This window comes from Lathamus discolor, chromosome Z (assembly GCF_037157495.1).
Source record: "Lathamus discolor isolate bLatDis1 chromosome Z, bLatDis1.hap1, whole genome shotgun sequence".
Classification (NCBI taxonomy): Eukaryota; Metazoa; Chordata; class Aves; order Psittaciformes; family Psittacidae; genus Lathamus; species Lathamus discolor.
Genome location: NC_088909.1, coordinates 27,380,962 through 27,401,932, shown reverse-complemented (window position 1 = coordinate 27,401,932; position 20,971 = coordinate 27,380,962). Strand labels below are relative to the sequence as shown.

At 43.5% G+C, this 20,971-nt stretch overlaps 1 protein-coding gene across 4 annotated transcripts; it reads right to left on the bottom strand.

Moving 5' to 3' along the window:
- Positions 1–3,884: 3,884 nt before the first annotated feature.
- On the bottom strand, positions 3,885–20,850 carry ZBTB5 (zinc finger and BTB domain containing 5). Of its 4 annotated transcripts, XM_065662452.1 has the most exons (3): positions 20,732–20,850; positions 18,942–19,577; positions 3,885–7,350 (listed from the first exon to the last, which is right to left on the bottom strand). In XM_065662452.1, the coding sequence occupies exons 2-3, from the start codon at positions 19,160–19,162 to the stop codon at positions 5,322–5,324; spliced, it is 2,250 nt and encodes a 749-aa protein (XP_065518524.1). In that variant the 5' UTR covers positions 19,163–19,577; positions 20,732–20,850; the 3' UTR covers positions 3,885–5,321. The 4 variants fall into 4 exon arrangements, 3 of the variants coding, with proteins under 3 accessions (XP_065518524.1, XP_065518526.1, XP_065518525.1); XM_065662454.1 differs by lacking the exons at positions 18,942–19,577; positions 20,732–20,850 and adding an exon at positions 20,509–20,680; XM_065662453.1 differs by lacking the exon at positions 18,942–19,577 and having other exon boundaries at positions 3,886–7,350.
- Positions 20,851–20,971: the final 121 nt, after the last annotated feature.

Below are 20,971 nucleotides of genomic sequence, written 5' to 3'. Positions count from 1 at the left end.
TTCTTCGAGAAGGGAACCTTCTGCAGCTATCATTTTGCTCTGCCACACAGAGAAATCATCAGTATGCCCTTAGTGAAAAGATTTTGCTTTCTAAAAGTACTGAAGAAACTGTAAATGATGAAATGATAACCTTATCTTTCTGCCCCAGCTTCAATGAACCTGTAGTTTTTTGGGCGAGTCTTGAGTGTGGCTGGTCAGAGCTGAGCCTAACGACAGCAAAGCACAGTTAAGCCTTGCCGCATCTCTGTCCAAAGGCAAACAACAGGATTTCTTGCTCAGCAAGTTATGGGCATAACCCATACCAACAATCCCTAGTCAAAACTTTATGCCACCAACAACTAAATCGCTAGCCAGCGTGGTGAGCAAGCAGCAGCATCTCAGTAGCTGCACTGGGCTTCCAGACCAGTGTCAACATGTTCCCATGGGAATTCAGAGAGCAGCCATCACAATGGATTACGGATTTTACAGATGTCATGTAGACATTAACATTATTTCAGAAACAACCATAATAATAATATTCTACCAGGAACAAAATTGTTAATGAGTGAAGTACAGGCTTGTATGATTAGGTTTTGCCAAGAACAAGTATTTCTTTACAGCCTTTCATAAGGAGCAATAATCACTTTGCAGGTGCCTTTTGCATGTCCTGTTTTGGGGATTATTTGGCTGATGCAAACAAGGAGACATGCACTTAACCTGCTTTGAGGGAAACAACATCTCACACCAGCAGAGTGATTTCTTCATTCACAGCACGCTCAAGGCAGCAGGAAGAGCCCAGAGCACAGCAAGGAAGAGGTATTGGAACACAGACCCTCTAGACAGGCAGCCAGTGTCTGTGGAGCTGAGTACCTTGCTTGCTTTTTTCATCTGCTTACAAGGGTCAGCCCACACTGCGTAACACATATGCAGTGAAGGTGGTAAAAGTGCCACAGAAGTGGCACTTGAAGAACCTACTGCCGCTTAAACAATCATTGGCAGGGAGAGACCCCTCCCTTGGACTTTCTGAATTCTTCTTGTGGTTTGGTCATGTTTTACATGGTTAAATTAGGAGTCAGAGATGCTTGTGGACTGACCTAGTGAGGCTGCAGTACCCTGCTGAAGTCAGCAATGTGTAACAGACATCTGCAGATTCAGCTAGCAGAGGACAGAACACGAAGCCTTGCCTGATGGAAGCTTTCCAACAGGAAACTGCCACAGTCCTTCCAAGAGTACATTTTCTGGCAAGAACAGCAAGTTCGACAGCATAAGTGAACACTGCACTTCAGTTAAGCATGCACTCCTACAAACGCAGGGTTACATAGATGTGGTATTGATTTATGATTTTTACCAACTGACACATTAATTCAGTCATTCCTTTTTACAGGAAGCTCCAGACTGAACTTATTTTCACCTATTTTTAAGAAAAAATTAGAGTGGAATGCAGCTTTTAAACTACAGACTCTTGGGTTTATGCCTTTTCAAAGTCTATTTAATGACCCTGATGTCTATTCAAGGTATCATGTCATGAAATTTAGTCTTGTCAGCACTAATACATTCTATTACGCAAGTCACCGAGCCAGTCTTTGTTAGTTGCCATGTGCTGCGGACACGGGAGGTCACTGATGCACATTCAGATGTTATAATCAAAATGAATTGCACCATTACCAGTCACTTACCCTGCCAGCACGAGCACATGTGTGGGTGAGACAGCTGAAAAAAAGGTCAATAATTTCCATGCACAACTAGGGATGCTCCCAGAATCCCAAGGCTTTACAGCCTTTGTCTGATGAGGGACATGCAGGCAATGCGCCTCTTCCCACCCAGGTTGTGGCAGGAATTCATGTAAGTAGGTCAGCCAGCTGCAGGGCATCTCAAATGATCTGCAGGAAACATCTTTAATATCACCTCCAGAGCAGACAGCTGGCCAGAAGACAGCCCACCGCACTGAGGCAGTGGGTCCATGAGACATTACCACTCTGAGCCTGATCAAAACCACTACAGTCAAGTACAGCCACACTTTGGCTATCAGCTAAAAGTGTTGATGGGACAAGACTGTCCTTCAAGACTTTATACTGGCTCAAATATGAAACCACTTCTAGCTGATCAGATACTACACATCCTCTCGAAATCGGCAAAGCCTCAGCATGAAGCAGGATGCCGGCCATGGGCAGCACTACACGCTTGACCTCATTTCACAAAAAACGCCTATGCGTGTGCCTACATTTCAATAGGATTATTTTGCACTGTCAAGTGATCTAGTAACACAGAGTCCAGTCAGCTAACACACAAGCATTACTTGTTTAGTCAATACATTATATGCTTTTGGCAAAGACCTCAGGATAGCATAAACAAGTAAATCAAGTCAGACACAGCAGCACAAAAATGCAGGGTTTATTTTCAGATGTTTCGTAATACTAACATACGGACATCTTCACATGAGATGTCACTGTAGCATTTGCAAAGTTAAATTTTGAACAAAAGTCAGGGTGATAAATTCTGACAGAGTTACTAGGCTTTGAGATGAGAGACTCTCATTTTACTGTAGAGGATAGTTAAGTGGAGATAACCATTCTGAGGTATTGCTTCATACTGGAAGTCTAAGGAAGCAACAAGCCAGCCACAGGCTCCCGGGTTTGCAGTGTGCTCCTCCGGATGCACAAGATCTCAATGAATAATGAAATTTAAAATTGCTACTTCCAAAAAATGCTCTAAGTTGAATCTTTTCTTAAAGAAAGAAGGCAGAAGTCCTCCTGCACCAGTTCTGATATTTTGAAATATCATAATTTTTTTTTATAAAAACAGATCAAAAGTATAGTTAAGTATATTTATCTGCTCATATTGGTTCTTAATTACTCTAGTCTCCTTACTCAGATAGATGCCTTATTGTGATGTGTAAGAATTCAAGGAATTCAGATGTGCTATAGGACCAGATAGAAAATATAAAAAAACCCTATTTTTAAAGCAAAACACTAGAAATGCAAGGGAGTTGAAACAATGTCAGGACATTACTAATAAGGCTACATGAGAAAATACTGAAGTACAAAATACTGCAGTTCATTGATGTTTCGGTGAGATTGCTTAGTATAGCTCAATGCTGTTAGTCCCCTGATAGCAAAATTATCATCAATTAAAATACGGCGTGTCCCAATGCTTTAAAAAAATGCAGCACATTTCCTTAATGCTTATAAAATCAAGAGCCAGAAATATGTCCATTAAATAAATCCTATGACAAAATACTAATATTTTAAACGAATCAATCCCGTCATTCACTGTGTTTCTACGTTCCTGTTTACCTTGGATGCTCAAGGTACAAATGACACTTTGACAGACACCTGCCAATTTTTTTCAACATGAAGCAGTGTAATTGGAGATGAAGACACATTTCCCTATTAGCGGACTACTGTTTCTCATAAAGCCAGGTACAGAAAGATTTCCGTATTTCCTTTGGCTTGTGACAGTTTAGTGACCGTTTGGTTTCTGTGCTTCAACAGTTTTGATAGCATCCTGTTAAATGACCTACAGAACTGTGGATTAGGACTTTATTTTCAGTTTACCTAAATATAAATCCGAGATGTTTAAGAAAGCTGACTATTAGGTAGCACAAAATCCGTAAAACTGCTGAATATCATCACACAGAATTTTGCTACACGGAATAAAAAAAGAGGGGAAGGTTTGCCATTCTTTTTTCAGTATTAATGGAAAGCTGTTGCTCTGTGACTTAAGATACTAGGAAATGTAAATCCCATCTCTCCTGAGCAGAAAGGACATGCTGTAGCTCTGACCCAGCTCCTGTATGGCAGGGCAGTTATTTATCAGCAGAAGTGCCCCAAACTTTTACTTGGAAACCTTACATGCTGAATGCCTGTAGTTAGTTCATGTGTATCTTAACAAAAAATCCCAAAAAACCCTCCCCCCCAAAAACCCCACTGCAGACAGTGTTAGTTACAATAGCGTGAAAGAAAAGGAAATTAAAGCAAGATTTACACAACTCACTTGAAGAATAATGATCACTGAATTTCTGCTATACAAAGCGTACAGTGCTATTTTTTTAAAATTAATGTTAGATTTTTTTATAAATGTATGTGGAAAAGTACTTTTTTGACACTGCTTTAACAGGAAGGACTAGATTTGACAACTACATTTTATAAAGACATAAATAAATATGGCAGATGAGGATTATCCTTGACTGGTTTGACCTGAGGAACAATCCACAATTGTGAAGAAAAGTAAATACGCATACAGAGGAGGAAATTAAAGCCTAAAGATAGGAGTGTCAGAAAAAACCCAATATGTTTCTGCAATAACAGGGATCAGATTGACTATATCAGCATCTGGAAACAGCAAGAGACTATCTTACACAGTAAAAAAGCCATCACAAATTACCTCTCTCCTTCAAAATAACAAAGCAGACAAAGACAAGGTCTTTTCAGACTTCTGTGTATATAGAATTTTAACACAGGAGATACAAAGTGGTTAAAATACTGCTAAGAATAGCACAAACAAGAAACAGTACTTCACTTACCACTTACTACAAGTTTCTACAGAAAAAAATCAAACATCCAGATCTTGCTGTATTCAAATCATATACACATCTGGCAGTCCAAATGTTACCTGCCTTGGATTTAATTTAAGCACCTTCATTACACAGTGTCCTTTACTACAAAACAGCCAAACATACATTCATGACCCTAAAACTATTCTTATAATTAGTATATTTTAAAGCATTATGTCAGACAGGTGCATCCAAAGTTTTCTCTTTTCAAGATACGTGGTCTGCATTGGTTACAGTAAACAGTGCTTGCATTACTGTCCACACATAATGCAACAACTTGGTTTACAGGTAATTTATTTAAATGCTTGAAGTTTTACAAAGTATTTTAGGGGGAAAAAATTAGAAAAAAAAAAAAAAAAGAAAAGAAAAAAGAGGAAATTTGCACTTCAGTTTCTCATTCTTGAAACACGCTACTTCTTGAGATAACTATGCTCTCACTCCTCTGCCCTGCAAAGGAACTGCTGAGCTTTATTGATTTTATCCCCATCAGCCCAAGGCCTGAATGTACATCACTGTAATCACACATCTACAGTGTGACTTCTGATGATCCACAAGTTCTCCACTTACAGCTGTTTAAGCCTCACAACACCCCTGTGAGGTAGGTACAGTAATATCCCCAATTTATAGAACCAAGACTTTTGTGTGTGTGGCAAATCATATGTTGTGTTCACTGACTGACCAGAGCAGCTTCTAAGCCTGCAGCCTTCAAGAAAACAGTGTTCATGTTCAGGTACTTCAGGGAGCTAGATGTCTGCACTGGCATGCTCCTTCAGGCCCGGAGTGGATAAGGTTAAAGCAAAGTGCTAGGCAGATTGCTGCTCTGCCACCTCAGGCAGGTTGTCTTGGAGTGTTTGTACAGGTGACTGGACTGGCTGAACCGCTTGCCACACTTGAGGCAGGCATAAGGCTTTTCTCCCGTGTGCACACGGATGTGTTTCTTGCAGTCTGTCAAGGTCAAAAATGTCTTGCAGCAGATCTTGCATGCATACTTGCGTGCACCTTCTACAACCAAGACGTTGTGCTCCGATAAGGCCTTCTTGCATTTTGAAAGGACATCTGCAGATGCCCGTGTCAGCTGTGGCGGACCAGGTTGCGATGGATGCCCATTTTCAAAAGAAGTGGTCCCATTCATGATCAGCTGGGAACTGGATGAGTTATCTTGCATCTGGGAGCTCCTGACCGAGGTCACCACAGGCATTTTGGGGGCTATGCGTCGGTAGCCAGGAAAACTGTTAGCTCCACCTCTTACTGAGCCCATCATTGCCCTTGATAGGGAGTGCAAGCCTAAGCCTGACCGTGGAAAATCCATGCCAAACTGTTCTGCTGCACGGTACCCAGAAGTCTGTACACACGGGAGACCCATCACATCCTGCATTGGTCTAACAAAATGAGAATCTGCAGGCTCACTAAATGGATTCTCAACATGAGACACAGTGGCAGATGAATGGCCAACCGCAGGCCCTGACTCTGGACTCATTAGATAAGAGGCATCACTGTCCATTCTGCAGTCACTGGTGGTATTTGGAATATTGTCATCGCTGTTTTGAGTGGCACTGAAGCCACCACTTCTACTTTTATTCAGAAAATTTGAGATACTGAAGGTAGACTTGTGTTCCAGGTTATTTGATACCTCCATGATATGGATGTCTCCCACCCTATCAGTAGTAGACTGTGGGTCAGAAAAGCTACGATCACTGCTTTCAGGACTCAGTTCTATCTTCTCTGCACTCACTACTCCTCCTTCCACTTCAACAGACTCACTCCCCTCCGCTTGGGAAGTGACATCGCTCACCTCATCTTGAGGCTCCGGGGAACTCAACGGCTCAGACTTCACCACCACCCTCATGTGCTCTTTTTCATTCAGGCTGACCTCTGGATTCTCACATGGGAAGTTGTTCTTCTCAGAAGCAGCCTCCTGGTCAAAGCTGGTTTCCACTTGTGTTGCCTGGGATGCCATAGACATTTGTGAAATGTTTCCTCCGCTGTTGTCAGACTGGCTGGGCACTTGAGCATCTTCCTGAGTACTGAAAGACTGATCAAACAAAATAGTATTATCCTCCTGGTTATCAGCAACAGCATCAGCCTTAGAGTTGTCCACAATCTTCAGTGAATCCGGTGAGAAGAAGTCTTCCCGTGAATGAACTACTGACTGCCCGCTCTCTGTAGTCACATCAGAAACAGACTCATCCATGGTAGGCCTAATGCGCTGCCTGGCCCGATCTTCAGAAGACTGTTTACGTTTGTGGAGACGACGGATAGGGAAAGTAGTGCGCTGTTCAATGTTACTTCTCATAGAGGAGCTCATAGTATTTGGTTGTTCCTCTGTGCTCTGAGTAGAATTTAGGGCAGAGCTCACAATGCTCAGTCCAAGCTGCTGCAGCATGAAAGACCTCTGCATGCGTGCATTTTGCTCTTGAACTCTATCACTTGGTGGAGACATCGGCAGTGTCCTGGTAGTAAGGTAGTGCTTGCATGCTTTAACAACAGAATTCAAATGTAAGTGAGAAGCTGCCAGTAAGACATCCATAACATTGCTCTCCCCAAGCATTAGTGTGGAAGTATACATCATGTCTATCAGAGCAGCAAAAGCTTCTGCTGTCACCACCTCGCTGTCCAGCTGAATCATATTCATAGTCTGATCTCCTTCTGCTACAGTAAACAGAGCTCGGAAATGTGTGCTACATGCTGCCAAAACAGAGCGATGGGCTTTGAAATGCCTGTTTCCCACCACAATGACACAATCACAAAGCTGGCCATGAAGCCTCTGGTAGTTGAGCTGCTGAAAAATTTGCTCAAAATGTCCTGGAAAATCCATGATCCTGTAAAACAGAACAGAAGAAACTATAATATTAAAAACAGTTGAAGTCCTATTCAGACCACAGCCAAACTGGGCTTAACAATGCAAGATGGCAGCTGAAACACAGATGAACAATAACTGATCTTAATTTACCACTGCCACATTGGTACTGCATCAAAGTTAGCAATCTTGCAGGGGCAGAATAGGAATAAGAATATACAGGTTCTGCCATGCAGCTGACCTAGAATAACAGCCGCCTCAGCATCAGACATGTCATGGGCAGCTCTGCTGCAAACTGTGTAACACAGGTCATTTCACCTCCGTCAGCTGCTGTCCAAACTAAAACACACTCTTCAGCAAAATATTTAATCCTGGTTCTTAAAAAAATCTGTAAAAAATCTACTGCAGCCTTTGATAACCTCCTGCTGAAAAGTCTGAACTTTAAGTCTCATTTAATCCAGCTTCACCTTCTGCAAATGACTTTCCGCATAGTTTCTCAGATACTGTGCAGAACTGACATTCACGTATCTGCTTTCAACATAGAAACACAGCAAAAAAGACTTCATGGAAAAGAAGGGAGACACTTCTGCACTAGGACAAGTGGTCAGCTCTTATCTCAAGCTGCCATCTTTAGCTATCAGAAGTGCAATACGGTTCTGTTATTTAGTATCCCTTATCAGCTGGGATGCACTGAAAGTCCATGAAATGGCAGTAGGATAGAAGAGTCTGACAACATTAAGAGACATCACCATGCTTGCTATTCCTTGCAAACCTTCTTGGTCCACAAGGAAGTTATAGAAAGCTTCAGACAACATGATGGACTAATCAACATGACAACTAGACAAACTCAAGGGTGTTTTCTTCTTTAATTTCCATTAACAGAACATAAGTCAAATCTTAGTAGACTCACATTAAGACTAAATAAATGACTTCTGGTGATACTTTTTCTCATGACGAGTCAACAAAATGTAAGATCTAGGAAACAGAAAGGTTGCACATACAGGGCATACACACACACATTTTTGTGTTCATATTTATTTTTCAGTAGCAATACCAGTATCACATGACACAAGATGACCGTAAATTAGCTAAATAAAAGGTCACGCAGAAAGAATTATGCTTTTGAAATGGGATCAAATATGAGTGCACCATTTTAGCAATTCTGTCCTCAAATGCACACATTGTAAACAAAACATATTTGCATTTGCATATATGCACAGTCATAAGCTATGTGAGAAAAACTGCATACAAAGCTTCCCATGGTCATATTTAACTCAAACTCTTTGCAGGTGTTTCACTTTACACACTGACTTTGCTCAGAAGGTTGCTAGGTCAGGGGCAGTGGCTGCTAGTACGCATACTCATTCAGAGGAAAATGGGTACAGCAGTTATTGTTGATTGCTAATTACTTTGCAATTTTGTTCACCTGGATGGACACAGATTAACTATTTACTTAGAAGGATCAGCAGAAAAAGCAAAATCTCAGAGCAACCCCTGAGATCACAGGCATGGAGCAACAGCAGCACATGTCCACAAAGGTTCCCTCAGCCTGCAGAAGCACACAAACACCAGCAGCTCAAAGCTCTGTGCTCTCCTTTACTGAAGGCAAAAGGCAGTAAGGAAGGCAGGACAGACAAGGGACTACCAACTTCGAGACACGTACTGCTGTAAGACTGTGCTGGTTAAGGGTCAGAAAGACAAGCAATGCACTGAAGACCACTGATGGATTTACACACTTACGTATATGTAAGCAGGCAGCTGTGGAATTAGAAGGATCTGTGGGTTTCCAGCAGCAACTTGGTTCCTACAAGGAAAGTACCTCTGCAATGCTCCCCAGCCTTGGATTATCACTATTAACATCAGGGGAAAGTGGAAAGGTTCTTGATCCTCTTCTATTAAGAACATACTTCTTTTGAACTCATTTGGAAGTTATTCTGCCAGTAGCATGAGATTAGGTTTCTCAGTCACACCATCCACTGGCAGAACTGAACAAGCACAAGCTGTATACATGCTGGTCCCATCCAGCAAGGGGACAAAGCTAGCCCCTCCCCCCTTTTCTATTAGTCCCACAGCTATAAACCATGTTGGACTTAAATATTAGCATCCTCAGTCAAAACCTGCCAGCGTCTCCAATAGCTACAGAAGGAGTGGGCAGAGAAGCATGCCCTGTAACACTTTTTGTCGTTAAGTAACACTTTTTGTTGTTAAGTAACAAACTTTCGTGTTGCCAGGAGAGGTGGCTACAGACAGCTGTCCTATAGGAAAGACTTTAAGACACTCTCTGCTTTTAAGCCTGCCTTGAGGCTACTACGGACACTAGTGTGGGGTGAACAGCTGCCATTTTCTGATTCCCAGGCTTATGAAACACCTTAGGGGCAACCTGGACAAAGGGACTTGCTCAAGTTTGCAGCTTTTGCAGTACTTGACTATCATCAGGCTGTATAAAATTAATGGAATTGGTAGTATAGTAGGTGAAGAGATCTGAATTCACGCCAGAAGAGGTGGCAAACTAACATAAAACACAAAGACTAAAACCCTAAGGTCACAAAAGATGTCACAGAATGGCCCCAGACTGCCTCAACTGTCAGGCTGTAGCTACTGCAAAAGTAGCTACTGTTCCCCAGCTGAGAGGCAGCTGGCATTCACCCACTTCCTCCATGTGTAATGGGATACAACACATGTTTTGCAGGTCTTGGCTGGAAAAGGATTTCATGACATAGTCCACTGGAAAAAGAACCTTTGCCCTCTCCGACAGATACAGGCTCACAAAGAACTTCAGTTTTACCTAAACACTGAAAAGCTGGAATTTCTGCTGGCAAGTTATCTGCTGCCTTCAACTGTAATTGTTTCCTGAATATTTTAGGAAGAAGAAATAAATAAATGACAGTTTATGTCTTCCAGCAACGGAGAGGGTCCAGGCTTACTAGTGGCATCAAAAATCCACTAACTTGGCAGCACTAAGGCTATGATGCCTGAAAAAACACCATAATGCAATTTAATTAAGTATTGTGGCACAGTACTCCCTTATCACTATGAAGCTGTGTAATAAACCAGAAGAATTTGGGTTTGACACTTTATTTTTTAAGTAATAGGAATGCAGATAATACCTGAATTTATTTCTTTTTAACTATCCATGCATATTTGACAGTAAAAAAACATTTTCAAACTAAAAAACATTAAACAAGACAAACTTTGGAATTGCATAGTTTTTATTTCTATACATTTCCTCTGAGAGAAGTGTAAGACAAGGGAAAGGGAGCAAGTACTTCTTGGTGCCCTCCTGGAGGAAGGAGGAACAAAAGAGCAGACCCTGAAAACTCACTGATCTCCAGCAGCCAGACAAAAGGAAGACTGGGGAGCCTGTTGTGACAAGAGACACAAGTCCTGACAAGAAATGTCTGGAATGTGGCAGATGCCAGGACTGCTTCCTGAGTACTGCTGCTAACACTGCTGTCTGCCTCTGCTGCCCAGCACACCTGGTTAAACATGCTTTCCTTTGTTCAGCAAGCACCATGCACAGACAATCATCTCTGTCAGGAAAGGTCCCCTCCAGCCAGCCATCTCTGCAAAGTTGAGAGGGGACTGCCAAATAACTGTTCATTTATCTTCTTTTGCTCACCTCCGAGATGGGCCAGGTGTTATACCAGAGATAACAGTCTGTTCTTGATTTCATGGGACTGAACAATGTAGGGGGAATTTTGAGAGAAGACTGGTGAGGCTGGTGGGTGCAACAGTTGCCAGAGTTACAAAGAAACTCTTGCTCCTTCTAGAGTACCATCACTAAGCATCAGTGTGCTCTTGGGGGCCTAGATGCTGGCTGATCTTTTTTTTCACCTTGCTCCCCAGTCAAGACTGACAGCTCCAAGAACAGTTGTGTGGCTATATGCAGGGCTCATCTACACAGCATACAATGCTACAGCCCGCTTGGCAGATGCCCTGGAAAACACCAGACACACACCACACCAGGAGAGGCAAGGGATCTCCTTTCCTTCAGGACTAGAACTGGAGGGCACTGTGGTTTTAACTACAGTGACTTTCCAAAATGCAGCAGTGCTGAACCATTAGCAGCACCACCTACAAGGGCAGCTAAGACGGGAGCACTGTGCCCCATCTGCAGCCAAGAACGAAATCATTCCACTTGTACCTTCACTGCAGAAAGCACAAGCCCAGTAGAGACTGCTCCATCTTCAAGGGTCATTAGCACTCAAGCACTCAAGTAGTTCCCAGTCTGTGTACTGCTTTATGCCATTTTAGGAAATGCACGGTAGAAGACAAAATACTTGAGAGCTCATGCATTGCCCCTATCAAGACAATCCCAGGGGGTGGCATTCTTTAGAAGGCTGTATAATAATGCATTCCAACCAATGCACAGAGAAGGCTGGAGGTGTAAAACACCAAGCAACAGGAGGACAGGATTTCACATCAGTAAAAACACTGAGAGGGACTCCAGAAAGAAAGACAGGCTAAAGGGAGGGTCCAAGGTATTTCTGCCCAGGCAGGAATATATACCTGAACAAGTCAGAACTTGTTTTGACCGATGATTTGGGATTTCAGAGTTCACAGAGAGTCCTTCCCTAGAGTCACCAAAAGTGACTGCATCCTTCATGCATCTGAAATAATACAAACCCCAGTTTTGCTTCAATTAATCTGGATTGGTATTTAACTTCTACTACCCCAGAAACGCTGAAGTCCTTGAATCAGAATCAACAAACAGACCACACAAATGAAGTTGAGATCTTGTACAAGATCAATTGAAAATTATAAACCAGATTTGATTTGTATCTATCGTATACTATCCACATATCACATTTGGTGAGATTATGAGCTACTCCAGCTTATTAAATACATGCAAAGCATTTATGTCATTATCAAAATATGTATGAGTGGCATAGTTCAGGATACACCCATTCTGTCTGTCTTCTGCTGCTGTTCCACTGATATCTCACCCTTCAGCAACAGCTGGCTGTAAAAACACTGCTGAAACACTGACAGGCTGCACATCTCATCATTCTCCTGTCAAGCAACTCAACATCTCCAGCACACGATGGGTGGTATCCCATGACATGGTGTGCAAATGCCTACTCAGATGAAGGACACAGATGTTCCCAACTGAGTAGTGAGTGGTTTCAGCAGTCAGTCTTTGCAGCCTTCAGGAGGCTCACAGCCAGCTCCAGTTCATATCCTGGGGACAAAGGGAAAGTCAGATGAAACATTCTGATGAATCAGATCCAGTCTGTCGGACTCAGGGAGAAGCATCAGTGGTGAAAACAGCACACACTGAGTCCAGTGAAGAGCAGCGGGAAAGGGAACAGCTTAGTTCTATAATTGAACAATGACCACAATTGAAAAGAAACTATACCAAATTGTCTGGTATAATATTGTGTTAGTAAAACTACAATTTGTTTAGTAAAACTATACAAATATACTATACTTGTTTAGCAAATACTGTAATTGTCCAGTAAAACTATACAAATAGTTTTACCAATAAGTAAAAATAGTCAGAGCCATAAAAATTTTAAGAGCAAGCCATGAAAAAACATCTAGCAACCTAGTCTAGTGGAAGGCATCCTGGTCTGCAGCAGGTGAGGTTGGAACTAGATGGTCTTTAAGGTCTCTTCCAACCCAAACCATTCTATGATTCTATGAAATCCTGACCGCAATACAAACCTTCTTCCTGTCCCTGGACTAAGGTCTATGAGATGAAACCAGCAGGGTAAGAACAAAAGAAATACTCCTTCACATAATGCAGTTAAGCTACAGAACTCCTTGCCATGGGCAAGTACATGTGAATTCAACAGCAATTATGTAGATGCATTGAAGAATAACAGAGAGCTGTTAAATATTCAGATGCCACCTCTACCTAGAGAAGTCACTAAACCACAAGTCACTGGAGGCACAGGTTTATATACACTTACCTTTCTGGCTTTATATTTTACAGCTTGCTTTGTTGTTTCTGAAGAGTTTTAGGAGAGAACTAAGGGTTTTTTTTTAATGTAAGAATAATTTGGTAAAAAATAATAGAGAAACATCTTCTACCTAGCATTTTGATTATGCTTGAATAAAAAAAATATGCTTAGGATATATTTAAAAACTTGCCTTTCCACTGCTAGAGGAAAATATACCAACAGCCCACGCGAGGTGAGACTGCTGCTATTGCTAAATGCCCACAGATTGCAGCAGGAAAGTCAGAGAAGATAGATTCCCAGCAGGCACAAATGCATGGAGCATATGTATACAAGAGACACTCAGCACTCACACAAACACAGGTAGAAGCAAAGGCCTCATCCTGCTCTCCTCTCTGGCTGGAGGACACATGCAGGCAAGACTCCTCCAGCAGCTGGCCCTCCCAGTAGCTGTCCTGTGGGTCCCAGTCTCCCCATTGCCAGTCTGCATGCACACAAGCCCCTAGGCCACAGCCTGTCTCCAGCTGCCAGCAGACTGTCACAGGTACACAGAAACAATCTTGTAGATACAGGTGGTGTCACACCCAGAGCTGCCCTTACAGACCCTGTAATGGATGGGAACCTAACTGAGAGTCCATTCCCTCTCATGATCATGAGAAGCATTAATGAAGCACGTTTTTACAAAGTGTATTTGAGAAAGTATATATATTTTTATCCATTGACTATTTGTTGTAAAGAGGCGGGAAAACATGCATGCAGCTGTTCTATGACCATCACATTTGGCTGTGCCAGACGGCCTGGCCAATGCTCTTGGTGTGGCCAACAGTGAGAAGGTGAGAAACTGCACGGCCTCACGAGTAAAAAATTACAGATCTAGCATAAAGCCAGCTGTGTTTCTGAGAAAAAAAGCAGGCCTCTGAAGCCTCACCTATAGATGGACTCACTGTGTGGGAGTTTTCCCAGTTACCTGAGACTCCCAGCATCACCTGCAATGGGGCTTCCCAGCTTGAAGTGTGGACATAGATGATGATTTGGTGGTAATTGGCAACGTATTTCTTCTTAATCTCTCTTCTCTTTATGCAGTAACGATTTGATGCATTGCTAATTTTCCTCTGTGGTATAAATACATACAGGTATCTCTGAATCGCTTTATTGTGCCTGTTTACTATATACATAGATATATACCTGATTCACATTAGTGTGCTTATTTGCTTTAGTAAGCTTGTTTAATAAACTGTGCATGTTATACGGCTACCATGTGATTGTTTCAAGTACCCTGCCTGTTTGCAAAACAGACCCACAAACCCCCTTGCTCCCAGGACACTTCACCTGCTCATCCAGTTTGATCTCTGCTGGCTATTAGACACCCACATACCCACACTGGCTTCAGTCAATGCCCCATGGACACAGTGACCCTCTGCCCTGTAGCTGCATTCATAGTAACCACAGATCCCTCACACAGGACAGACAGGAACTCAGTGAGGAGCAGGATAGATGACACTGATCACATGCGGGGCATGGTCAGGCAAGCTTAGTGACCAGCCAACTGCCTACACATGATTAGCCCTTTTCACCCCCTCTGTATTTCCACACTTGTTCCTCCTCAAATCTCCTAAACTACCCCTTTGCCCCACTTTTGGTGTCTCATGTAAACATCCCATAGTAAGTCCTGTGGGACTTCCGGTTTTCCCTGCAGCCCCTGTATCTCTGCAGTGGGCAGCAACCCCTTTAGTATGACGGGACACTGGGCAGATGCTCTGCTGGACTGCCCTAGCAGGGGCCTGGATAGGGTGCTCCTTTCTTGGGGTTCTTGATTTAGATTCCCACTGTGCCCCTATGGCCTCTGGGCCTGCGGAGATGGGCCTGTGATGGGCTAGCTCCAGGTATGGCCTTGGGAGCAGCTCTGCAGGGTAGCATTTAGGCTCCCGCTCCTGCTATTGCCTTTCCAAGCTCCCTTAGGGCTGTGCAGAGGAGCTTTGATCATGTTACTGGACATTCATGGTGTCACACAGTATAATATTTCTCATGTATTTGGTATATGTGGATGAAAATATGGCCTAAATTTCTTAAAGTAAGCTTTCCATATTAAGAAAGCATCAGGACTAAAAATACCTAATTGGGAAGATGATATGCATGTGTTCTGAAATTCTAGGGGAAATAACCTACAGTTTACAGTTACACAGCCTGTTTAGTCATTTCTCATTAGCTATTAACCTCAGAGTCTGTCAACTCCAACCAAATTTAACAAAGATGAGACTAGATAGTGAATTCCCATATTTTCTGTTGGTGCCTGGTTACAGAAGCAGCCAGATTTATAAGGACGACTTTTCATATTCTCTTAAACACCACAAAACACCCAAACCCAGCCAGCTGACCAGTTTGAACACACAGCCACCAATAAAGCACTCATTCAGCCATCTGCTCAGCCAGGAAACACAAGGGACAGCTGGTAACACAACCATGTAGCAGGACAAGGGGCACTAGATCTTTCCATAGGAAATCAGGTTTTATTAGCGCATATTTCTGCTTCTTCTAATGGTAATAATTTCTCACACGGTTTCTTTCTATTTTTTGTATGATTAACATTCAGAATACTTTGTAGACTTACAGCCCTTTTTTCCAGCAAATCCTTAATACTTAATCTAATACTTAAGCTGCAGCAAGCTGGGAGAAGGCAAGTATTTAAGTACACCTGAACTGAAACTGCTGCAGAATCCAAACCTCTTCTTTCACGTCTTAAAAAAACAAAAAAGTTAAGGTTAACTCACTATAAAATAGTGTGAAAAATAACAGCTCCAAATAATGATCTAGTTACAATTTTATTACTATGTCAAACACTACAGGACACAGTTTAGATTACACTATAATCCTGAGCCACTGTTAAGAAGTCAAACATATGCAGTCAAACATATAAAAAACTTAAACACGACCTCAAGTTTCCCCTAAGGAAGCTTTGAAAAGTTTGCAAAGTAACTGATTTTGTGTTACTAAACCAACAAAAGCTGCCTCAACTATATGATTCATTAGAACGGTATCAGAAGAAATCTCACATACAAATACACTAATGAAAACTTCAGACTAGGTACTTGGTTTTTCTTTATCAAGTAAGTGAAGGACAATTTATTACTTGCATCTCAAACCCCATTCCCAACAATCTGTATTTAAATGCAGTCAGTATTCTAGGTACCAAGCTTGCAGGAATTCCTGGCATATAGTCAAAACTTAAGAGCATGCCAACATAACTGCTTTCCCCTTAGCTTAAATGACATTTTACAAAACATTACAATGCACTTGTACTGTGCTTAAGCAACATGCTTAAAAAAAATACACCTCATATAAAGCTCCCCTGAAGCCTGAACTACACATATAAATCTAGATAGGAGTCAGTGATACACGTGTTATTTTTAGAAAATGCCTTCTACTATCAGTTAGGTTTTTAACTACCAGTTGGGTTTTTAACAAGTCAGCAGGACAGCGGGAGCACAGAGGCAAGAAGAAATGGAAGTCTTCACTTCGACATCTTCTGCAAGTTTTGTCACTTCGAAATATGGATGGTATGCATTTTGTGCTCTGAGAGTGTTTTCAATCTGAACATACGGTGAAATTTTAGTTAACAGTTGTTAAAACGGTTTCTGTATCTGTGCCATGTAACTACAGCAGACTCCAGTGTTACATCACTTTTGTGTATGTGACAATACAGTGAGTGCCGAACATGAAAGGCATTTTGTATGTGTCTGACAAGCACCTGCAACTACTGACTTTCACGACTGACAGTTGTGCTTACAGCATCTCATTTGAGGTGCTTTCTTAGCCAAGTTTTATATATAGCTCTACTCACACAGTTTATCTCCCTATTTATTGTCAAGGAGGATGAGTTACAACTTGTCTAAGAATCAGAAAGGATAAACTGCACTGCAAAAGCTGCTGCTGGTTACACCAGCCCTCCAGAGAAGAGATTAAAATATGGTTTAGTATTTTCTCATCATCTGAAAGGTACTGCAGATAGATAGTCTACCTCATGGCAACACCAAGTCATTAACAAACAGTAACAGCACAGCTTGCCAGGAGCAAAAAAAGCTTCTTTGAAAGAAGCAACAAAATGCTTCCTAAAACCAGCTAAATTTTTCCTAGACACTGAAGAGACACTACCTGTGACACGGCCATCTTTCTGTTTTCTGGCATTTCTACTCACTTCCTCCCAACCCTCTGATGTACCTCTTGGTCTCCAGATCCTGCAGTGTAGCTTAAGGTTCAGAAGACACACAGGAGACTGAAACGTGACACACATTTTGATGCACGATCTCAGCTTGCCACCAGAGGGGTTGTTGTTGTAATTCCACTATTTAACACACCTACATTGCTGTATATTCTTAACTCACAGAACACTGTCCCCTTGTAATTCTTGGCTAACCCCTTCACTGACTGAGCTTCAAAGTCAGTACCATAGCTTTCATAGGCATCAGTCTCTCTCAAGAGGTCACATATGCTTTTCTGGTCAGCTTACAAAAGCACAGTGTTTCCTAGGTATCAGTAAGAAGCAGATGATGATAATGGATTCTTTTCTTGATCTTGGGAAGCTAAAAAACCTGTATCTAAATATAAGAAAATGGTTGCTCCCCAGAGCACAAAAAGTTTTATAGGCACTGCACAAAGAAACACCTGAAGACAGGTGTTTGGGCACTACCACTATTTGACTCATTTAGAAAGGGAAAAGCAGAGAATGCTGCTACACAGAACTGGCAGAAAAGCCATTTAAGGGCATGGGAAGATATGCTGCCATCAACAAGGATTGATTTGAACTCAGTTACACTATCAGTTCAAATAACTTCTCTTGAGATTCATGGTACCATGGCAGTCTCTCTCACTGCCATGGTTCTCTCACAACAATGTCCAGTACTGCAAAGCAAACTTAGCTGCCAGCTTCTCCTGCCTACCATCACCCCAGTTTATTAACCAAACAAGAAACACCATGCAGAAGCAAAGGTCTTCAGGCACGGATCCCAAAGGCAGCTCAGCACCAGTATGATGTCTTCTTGCCTAATATGGCAATAATTTCTCAATCTAGCTCTTCAACTTCACTATTTACCAGAGATTCAAGAATTTTAAACAACCCTGTTCAACAGCCTTCCTTGCTGATTCCTTTGCCTAAGCTTTCAAAGCCAGTGAAACTAAAAGTTAACTGCATACACATGTACTTTTGCCAGAAAATGGTTTAGATTGAAGAAATATTAGTCTGCCACCACCAGAATGGATTCATTAGTATTATACATCTTTAGCCAATCAAATAACTATATCCACATAACCAATTCAACAGATGACTGCTATATATCAAATGAGAACTGTTGAGCTGTCTTGCTCCTGATCTTCCCAAACTCATTTCAAAAATTCATCTTCTAACATTGTCTTTTTATCCTCATGGATGCACTGCACAGTTCTGTCTACTTTGGTACTGTGAGGGGTTTACAACACCCCCACCCAACTGTTCTCTGACTCCCCCTCCTCAGCAAGATGCAGGAGAAAGATGAAAAGCCTTAGGGGTTGAGATAAGGACAGGGAAATCATTCACCAATTACCATCTGAAACACTCAACTTGGGGAAGATTAATTTAATTTATTGCCCATAGATAAGAGTAGGATAGAAAGAAAGAAAACCAAAACCACATTCCCCCCACCCTTCTTCCCAGGCTCAACTTCACTCCCAATTCTTCTACCTCTTCCCCTCAAGCAGCTTAGGGGAAAACACAGTGCGGATGGTGGTGAGTTCACAATGCTTCATCTCTGCTGCTCCTTCCTCCTCACACTCTTTCATTGCTCCAGCGTGGGTCTCTCCCACAAGGTGCAGTCCTTCAGGAGCACACGGCTCCAGCGCAGGTCCCCCATGGTCCACAGGTCCTGCCAGCAAACCTGCTTCAGTGTGGGCTTCTGTCTCCATGGGGCCACAGGTCCAGTCAGGAGCCTGCTCCAGGGCAGGCTCTCCATAGGCTGCAGCTTCCCTCAAGGCATTCCACCTGCTCCACTGTGGACCCTGATGATCTTCAGGTGGACAATATCCCTAACCATGGTCTTCACCACCAGCTGCAGGGAATCTCTGCTCTGGCACCTGGAGCACCTCCTCCCCCTCCGTCTTCACTGACCGTGGTAGCTTGCAGGGCTGTTTTTCTCACTCCTCTCTCACAGCTGCTGTTGCCAAGTGTTTTCTAGCCTTTCTTAAATATGTTATTTGGCCAACAGCAGGTCCATCTTGGAGCTGGCTGGAACAGGCTTTGTCCTGTATGGAGTAACTTCTGGTGTCTTCTCACAGAATAAACTCCTGCAGCCTCTCAGCTACTAAAACCTTGCTACAAACCCTGAAATAGGCATGTATTAATGAAGAATTTGAAAGAACACATTGTCCTAATCACGATTTGAAAGTCAAAATACAGGGTTACAACTTACATGGTTTGAATGCATTATGCCAAATTAACTAAATTCCTTCTTAATAATTTTTGAAAGGTGCATGATGCAGCTTTTGTTGGTCCAGAGATGGTAACTTCCTTCTCTGTTCTGGCACAGGACTACCTTTTCCTTATAACATATGGGTCTACAGCAGAATCTAACATAGTTACCAGCTTGAACACTACAGTGTTTGCCTTTGTTAGCACAAACATGAGAAAAACTGGCATCTACAGGTGTAAGTGCCACAGAGATAACACATTCCAGAGAAGCAACTGGTGTGCACACAACTTTTGTAAACCAGTAGTACACGTAACACCTCTCCACTAGTACGCTGTCCTCCACAAGACAGGATATGGTTCAATTATCAAACATCACTGCAGGCATCACACAAACATCACTGCAGACTCAGCAAAAAAGGCCCCCCAGAAATTCCTTCTCAAACGCAGCATCTCAGCTCAGCATAACCGCTGTGTATGTCGTGAGAAGGTCGAAGCCAAACGCATTTCGAGAAGATCCGAGGCAGAGGCCAAGCACCAGCTCTACTCCACCAGACCCTGGCTGAAGGAGGGCCCGACCCCTGCAGGCGCCCTGCATTCGCCAGTGTGACCCTGCAGACACCAGCCCGTGACTGAACTGGCCCACGGACCTGAACAGCACATGGAAACCCCGCGAAGAGAACTGCAGCGCCGAGAAAAGCGAAGCCAGCACCAGCCCGTGGGGCACGCCTGCTACCCTAGGGGGTCCTCTCAACAACAACAGGGCCACGTTGCCTGCCACCAGCTGAGCATCTACTGCTACTGCCACCCGCAGCTGCCCACTCCGCAGCACCGGCGGCGCTCTGACCTCTTGCGCTCTCCGCCGGGGTGGCTTCGGCGGCTGCTCTGCTCCGCCAGCAGCGCGCCACCCTCCCAGGCACCTCGGCCTACCGAGCGCTCCCAGCTGGCCTAGGAGTCCTGCCCGGGGTGGGAACAGGAGACGGGGAAGCCGCGGCCGCCCTCGTCACCCGCCCCTCCCCCGCTGCCTGGCGCCGGCACCACCCGCCGGGCCCGCCACCGCCACCGCTCACCTGCGGTCCCCGCCCCCCCCGCTGCCTCTGCTCTCCGGTCGGGAAGGGCCCCGGCGGGGCGCCCTGGGAGGCAGGAAGGGCCAGGCGAGCCTGCGGCCGCTGTCGTCGTCGTCCCTGCTGCCCTGTGCCCCGCTTCCGCAGCTCCGCCCTCACGGGTCCTCCTCTGCAGCGGCGCCGCCGTCGGACGGAAGTGACGCCATCGTGCAGCAACCCGCTCGGTGGGCGTGGGCGGGCCGGCCT

Bases quoted from the DNA above. Each gene is read 5' to 3' on its own strand.
- ZBTB5 (XM_065662452.1), bottom strand. From the start codon at position 19,162: ATGGAGACAGAAGCCCACACTGAAGCAGGTTTGCTGGCAGGACCTGTG. The intron at 7,351-18,941 runs GTAGAAGAATTG...TCTGTTTTACAG, and splicing joins AAGCTGCTTGAGGGGAAGAG to GATCATGGATTTTCCAGGAC.